The sequence below is a fragment of the Nanorana parkeri genome, unplaced genomic scaffold (assembly GCF_000935625.1).
Source record: "Nanorana parkeri isolate BGI_ZX_2015 unplaced genomic scaffold, ASM93562v1 scaffold1748, whole genome shotgun sequence".
NCBI classification, from domain to species: domain Eukaryota; kingdom Metazoa; phylum Chordata; class Amphibia; order Anura; family Dicroglossidae; genus Nanorana; species Nanorana parkeri.
Genome location: NW_017308016.1, coordinates 38,038 through 45,278, shown reverse-complemented (window position 1 = coordinate 45,278; position 7,241 = coordinate 38,038). Strand labels below are relative to the sequence as shown.

At 43.0% G+C, this 7,241-nt stretch overlaps 1 protein-coding gene across 2 annotated transcripts in view; it reads left to right on the top strand.

Moving 5' to 3' along the window:
- Nucleotides 1-7,020, top strand: part of RHBDL1 (rhomboid like 1) — a 33,519-nt gene extending 26,499 nt beyond the window's left edge. For both annotated transcript variants that reach the window (XM_018571393.1, XM_018571392.1), the window contains 4 exons: nt 2,110-2,222; nt 2,825-2,925; nt 6,284-6,344; nt 6,721-7,020. In XM_018571393.1, the coding sequence (XP_018426895.1) occupies nt 2,110-2,222; nt 2,825-2,925; nt 6,284-6,344; nt 6,721-6,992 (547 nt within the window). In that variant the 3' untranslated portion in view covers nt 6,993-7,020. The remainder of the gene's footprint in view (nt 1-2,109; nt 2,223-2,824; nt 2,926-6,283; nt 6,345-6,720) is intronic.
- Nucleotides 7,021-7,241: the final 221 nt, after the last annotated feature.

The window sequence follows — 7,241 nt, the reverse complement described above, 5'->3', positions numbered from 1 at the left end:
GATCTCTGTGAGAGGAAAAAAAAACCTGAAAGTTAAAAATATATCTGGTGCTTAAAAAACAAAAAACACGGAAAGTAGAAAAACAAAGTCTTGATATCCAGTCAAATTTCTCTTCTGCTGTATAATTTCCCTGGGACTCCTCTGACACTTTCACAAACGCGATGAAGGCCGCTGTTGACGCCAAAAAGCTGCGTGTAACGTCTTCTATTTAATGCAAATAAAGCTGGCTTATTTTAGCAGTACTACAACATGCCAAGGGGAGCGTATATCTCCAAAGGGGGGGACGTTGGCGGTTCTGGGCCCCCTGCCAAATAAAGAGGCTTACATTCCCGCTTGGAGGCAGTGCCAGGAGCCGTTTTAATGGCGTGCACTAAGAAAACTCCTGAACCCAAAAGGAAGGCCTTGTTGTGCTCGAAGGATCAGGCCCTGAGCGTGCAGCTTGGTAATAGGTGTCCCGAAGCCGAGGGATAAAATCCCTGACTTCCTAAAATCTTGGCTTTTCACAGCGTTGTTCCTGGCTGTTTTAATCCGGGAAATGGATGAAGGTGTCACATGGGGGTGTAAAATAGGTTACAAAGCAAGCAATTTTCTTTAGAAATCCTATATATAGCTACTCGAGGTAAAAAAAAGATATTTACAAAGAGGGACAAAATCCTTCTGTACTGCTGATTTTTGCTTTTTTTTATAAAGATGGGCCTGGAGCAAAAATGGCCTACATGACCGGGGAACAGGGGAGGTCAGGTGTGTAGTAGTGTGGTTAGGTGGGTAGAAGTATTGTTGTCCTTGGTAGTAGTATGGTCAGTTGTGCAGTAGTATGGTCTGATAGGTTGTTGTGTGGTTGGGTGGGTAGTTGTATGGTTGGGTGGGTAGTAGTATAGTCAGGTGAGTAGTAGTACCGTCGTTGGGTAGTAGTGTGGTTAGGTGGGTAGTAGTATAATCAAATTACTTTTTGGGGGGGATTTTGGATCGTCTTAGTCTGTACTAGTCATCTTGGTCCGTACCGGTCCTCTTAGTCTGTGCTGGTCATCTTAGTCCATACTGGTCATCTTTTTCCGTCTTTCTCTAGTCGTTAGAATGGGATATTTGGAAATTCGGCCGAAATTCTAAAAATTATTTTTGGATCAATTTGAATTCAGAAAATCGGATGCATCCAAAAGTCCAAATTTAAAGAAATTCATCCAAATTTCAATTCGTAACCAAACGGAAATGACATGCCTATTAGATCCTTTTCTCAGATCACGCCGGCCCTGCTGCTGAAAAAGAGCAGCACTTTCTGCTCACTTCTTGACTGCCTCTGAAAATCCAGATGGGTCTGTCTTTGCTATGAGAGAGGAAGGGGACAGGTCTCCTCTCATCTGAGTACATTAGTGTATCTAGTTTGTAAAATAGACAGCTCAGGCTATTCACAGCATAGCAGTAAATCAGCCTTTGGAGATGCAATCTTAAAGTGAACCAATGCAGAACTGCCATCACTCTGGATACTAGTTATACTTTGATGTTGCATAAGCGTCATTACAGACACTTCAGGGACCTGCAGCACCCCTTTACAAAGAGAGAATAGAAGTGAAGAACATACACAAAAAATACATGAAAAAGTAAAAACAAAAACAAAAAACAGAGCCTGAGGTCACACAAACATCATGCTTGGTGCTCATGAGGGAGTGACAGGGTTAGGTTGAGGTTACATGTGAATTCCAGGCAAGTATAAAACCAATTAGTGCAATTATGCCGTAATTCAGAAACAAGATTAAATGTATTTTTAGATGAAACCAGTTTAAATACCTATTTTGTCCTATAATCCGCTGCAGAGAAACTTCCAGACTGGGGGTAGGGAGGGGCAACACACAAGGGGCGAGTCATGTGCTGACAGTAAACAGAGAGCAGAGTGATGGTTCACCAGTTCCCTGCTGCTCCTTTACTGTCCAATCACCAGACTGGGGGCGTGTCCTTGACTGCAGTGGAGGATACGGACCTTGCTGGTCTGTATGGCAGAGGTACCTGGATCACATAATTGACTATACATTATTATAAAACCTTGCTCTCATAGTGCGGGACAATGTATGTTCTCTTTTACTCCTCATACATCTTCAACATTGTCTTCTCCTGCAGTCTGGAGCAGCTGGGGTTCAACACCCTCCTCCAACTGATGATCGGGGTCCCTCTGGAGATGGTACACGGGGTCCTGAGGATCAGTTTCCTGTATCTGGCCGGGGTGTTGGCAGGTGAGCACATTCATCTGTCACCTACAAACCTCTCTCCTTCTTCCATCCCTAGAAGACTTTTCATGCGTTCTATCTATCTATCTATCTATCTATCTATCTATCTATCTATCTATCTATCTATCTATCTATCTCTCTTTCTCCATCCCTTGCTCTATCTCTCCTTTCTCGATCGCTCTCTCTGCCTCTTGCTCTCTCTCTCTCTATCTATCTATCTATCTATCTATCTATCTTTCTCTATCTCTCTATCTTTCTCTATCTCTCTATCCCTTGCTCTATCTCTCCTTTCTCTATCTCTCTCTCTGCCTCTTGCTCTCTCTATCTATCTATCTATCTATCTATCTATCTATCTATCTATCTATCTATCTATCTATCTTTCTCTATCTCTCTATCCCTTGCTCTATCTCTCCTTTCTCTATCGCTCTCTCTGTCTCTTGCTCTCTATCTATCTATCTATCTATCTATCTATCTATCTATCTATCTATCTATCTATCTCTCTCTCTCTATTGCTCTCCCTCTCTCTTTACTTCTGTCTACAGATATAAATATGAACATCCCATTTTACATGGGAGCACACATTGATATGATCTCTGCTCTTTTCCCAGGATCTCTTGCTGTTTCAGTGACAGACATGAGAGCTCCTTTGGTCGGAGGTTCCGGCGGGGTGTACGCCCTCTGTTCTGCTCACCTTGCTAATGTTGTCATGGTAAGTGTTAGGTTGGTGTAAGAATAATGTAAGTCAAGGATTGCTGAAATACCTAATTTCCCTAAAAAAAAAAGAAAATGTGTCATATGTGCAGAAATCATGTCCTTGTTTGTTTACTGTTGTGCCACTAAGGAGATTCCCCTTCACTTCCTGTTATGGATAAAGTACAGGAACAGGAAATGGGAGGAAACAACTGTAAAATTTGGTGACAACTGTAAAATGTTAAGTTTCTAATCACTTCTCAGGACAGGGATTGTGAATTTCCCCAGCGAGACTCAGACGGAAACCAACATTTTGGGAAAATCCAAAATGTTGTGTTGTCCTAGGGTTGCCACCTATCCAGGATTCACCCAGACAGTTCGGGTTTTGAATGCTGTGTCCGGATTTCATGGAAGCAGAAACCCGGACACAAGATGTCAGACAGACAGGGGCAACCAAAATTAAGATAGGGGCTACTGGCTCCCCACTGAAAATAGTCTCAACTGTGATATTTACATATGAATGGGTGGCACTATTTACTTATGAATAAGCCATGACTCATTCTCCCCGAAAAATATTCGCGCGTCGCTAGAGTGTTCGGGTTTCGCTTGAAGAAAAGGTGGCAACCCTAAGTTGTCCCCAGGTCCATCTCTATCTTATTTACTGCCTGAGGTGGCCAGGAGAATGGGGGAAAGTTGGTTAAGCCAAGGTAGCAGCCGGCCGAGCTGTCAGCTGGGATGGGGGGCTGCGCGGTGCTGTTAGTTGGCCATGCTTCTCCCCCCACTCACACACCTGCCGTCTCCCCCCAATGAGATAGCTGCCTTATTATGGGGGATGCCCCTGGTTGTTCCTATAACAAGAGAGGGGAAATTGTCCAATGGGGAACAAGAAGGGAATCTCCCTGACTTTGGGAGATTTCCTATAAGTTCCTGTTTGGTCTCTGGGACAGGAAGTAAAGGCAACTATCCCCAATGGTAGTTAAACAGTCTAAAAATTTAACTGGCAGGGGTGTTAACCCTTTCCTACTCTTTCCACAGCTAGGAATATGCACTTTAATGTATCCAAATAACAGAAACACTGACTAGAGGTATGGGGGTGTTTGATGAATTGCGAGGAAGGATGGCAATGTATAATACATAAAAGCCATCTCTCCTGCTGCTATCAGAGGTTCCGTGCGCCGTCCGTGACATGAAAGGAGGTGACAGTTGGACAGCAGAGGGATGGAGTACGCTGAATAAAGTTGACAAGGCGCAGACTGAAGCCCGGGATTTACATTGCTAGAGAGTGCTGCAAAGTGATTATATTATATAAGAGGGGACCCGAAGCAGAAGGAATAAAGTTATGTTATTACAAGGAGGCGATCCATCTTCTCGGGGCTTGTCATGCTACTCACAATACCGAAACAGGCAGACATCAAAGATTTAATCCCTATTAAAAGACTGCGGCCTGTCAATGTCACCATAGCAACACCGTTTGATGTAAAGCAATGTTACCTGAAAACCATTGCCATTTTACCATAGCAACAGCACCCTGATGTAAAGTAAATGAATTGTGGCTTTTCATTCTACCATAGCAACAGCAGCCTGATGTTAAGTAAATTAATGAAGGCATTCCATGTTACCATAGCATTGGTGACCATTCCATGACACCATAGCATGATGTAGAGTAATTTACTGCCAACAGAGGTCATTCACTATCACCGTTCTCTCCGGCCCACCAGCTGTGATGAAACTACAAATCCCATGATGCATCTGTCTCTGGGGTTATGCCTGTGGCAGTGAGAATCTTGCAATGCCTCATGGGATTTGTAGTTACACAACAGCTGGAGGGCCGGAGTTTGTTCACCCCTGATCTAAGGCCTTTCTATGTTAACATAGCAGGAGCCTGATGCAAAGAAGTAGGGCTTTTGCATGTTACCATAGGGACAGCACTCTGTTGTAAAGTTGTATTACCTGAGACATTTTCATGTTACCATGACAACAGCAGCAAGATAGCAAGTAATAGTACTTTCCCATATTGCTACATCAACAGTACTCTGTACTATACATGAATGTTGCCTTCTCATGTAAAGGAAACATTCCTGAAGGCCTTTCCATATAACCATGGCAACAACACCTTTGATGTAAAATAATTGCCTACGTTTTTTTACGTTAGCATGGCAGCAGACTCCTAATGTACAGTAACCTTTACTGAGGCCTTTCCTTGTTACCATAGCAACAACATCTTTATGTAAAGTAGTATTACTTGAGGCCATGATGTTGCCATAGCAGCAGCACTTTGCAGCAAAGTAATATTACCCAAGGCCTCTATTTGTTAGCATAGCAATGGTACCTTGATGTGAATAAATAGTACTTGGTGCTTTTCTTTGTTACCATGGCAACAACCCCTTGATGTAAAGTAATATTACCTAAGGCCTTTATGCTACCATAGCAACAGCACCGTGCTGGAACATAATATTGCTTTTTCTTATCATCATAGCAGCAGCACCTTGATGTAAATTAAGAGTATATGGTACTCGTTACCACAGCAACAACACCTTGATGTAAAGTCATTATACCTAAGGCCTTTATGTTACCACAGTACCAACATCTTGAAGTAAAGTAATTTTACCTAAGGCCTTTATGTTACCATAGCAACAGCATCTTGAAGTAAAGTAACTTTACATGAGGTCTTTATGTTACCAAAGCAACAACACCTTGATATAAAGTCATTTTATCTGCGGCTTTTATGTTACCACAGCAACAACGGCTTGATGTAAAGTACTTTTACTTTAGGCCTTTAAGTAACCATAACAACAACACCTTGATGTAAAGTAAATTTACCTCAGGCCTTTATCTTACCATAGCAACAGCACCTTGCTGTACAGTGATATTATAACAGACCTTAGAATAAGATTACATGAAAAGTACCCAAATGCAAAGCAATATTTAATTCTGCCATTTCCTTTTTACTTTATTGACATCATCCAAATGCAATTGGTATGTTGAAGATATAGCACATCTAATTTCTGATTGCTATCCGTATTAAAGTGCAAGTAAAGCCAAAACTTTTTTTAAAATTTTGAATAGAGTGGAGAGGGTTTAGAACACTGGTCAGGTTTTTATTGCTGTCTGTGTCCCTATTAGGGAGATTCACCGTCTCTGTGTGTCCTGGTGACCGTTATCACTGAAAGTGAAAGAAAATCCCAAATTTTGGATTGTCACCAGGCAGGTGTCACCGATCTGCAATGAGCAAGCATGTCACCCTTCTTGTTCTGTGCAGTCATATAATACTGTGGGGGGTGAACAAATGACAGGTGTTACTTTACAAATGCTTGTGCACATGTTCCAATGTTTTCTTCAAACGTGGCCAAAAAACGTCATCTCCTTTTGTATTACAGAACTGGGCAGGAATGCGTTGCCCTTACAAGGTCCTTCGAATGGTTCTTGCATTGGTCTGTAGTAAGTACATACATAATACGACACCCCCAGAAAAACTGACACCCCCAGAAATACATCTACAGAGATAAAATCAGTTCCACACTTACACCACCAGAAATACATCTACAGAGATACAATCAGTTCAACACTGACACCACCAGAAATACATCTACAGAGATACAATGAGTTCTATATTGACACCCCCAGAAATACATCCACAGAGATACAATCAGTTCCCTAATTTACACCACCAGAAATACATCCACAGAGATACAATCATTTCAACACTGACACCAGCAGATACTTAGTTGTACTGTCTCAGTATACACCAAACATGGATTTATTGTTTATGAGGCAACGGTCATGTTTCTTTTTTATCTTTTACATTTTTCCACAGTGAGCTCGGAGGTGGGCCGGGCAGTGTGGCTCCGCTTTTCCCCACCGTTACCAGCCGCTGGTCCACAGCCCAGCTTCATGGCCCACTTGGCGGGCGCCGCTGTTGGCGTCAGCATGGGCCTAACCATCCTGCGCAGCTACGAAGAGAACCTCCAGGACCAATGCGGCTGGTGGGTCATCCTGCTGTGCTACGCCACTTTTCTAGCCTTCGCCATCTTCTGGAATGTGTTTGCTTACGACCTGCTCGGTGTTCAGATCCCGCATCCACCTTGACCTCCTGGGGCTGTGGTCACCACAACTCGTTCCTTCATCCCCCCCCCCACAGCAAAGAACTGACTTTGTAAACCACGGCTGGGTGCCTTCGGCAGCACGAAGACTGACAGGATGACGCTGGAGCCGGGATACGCGGTTGGAGGGTCCTCAATTGCCCTTCACACTGGAAAGCAAAGTCGCGTGATGCTGTTTGCTATGTATATATGCGGTCAGGTGATTTTATAATCTATTTTCTTTTCTTATTGCTGC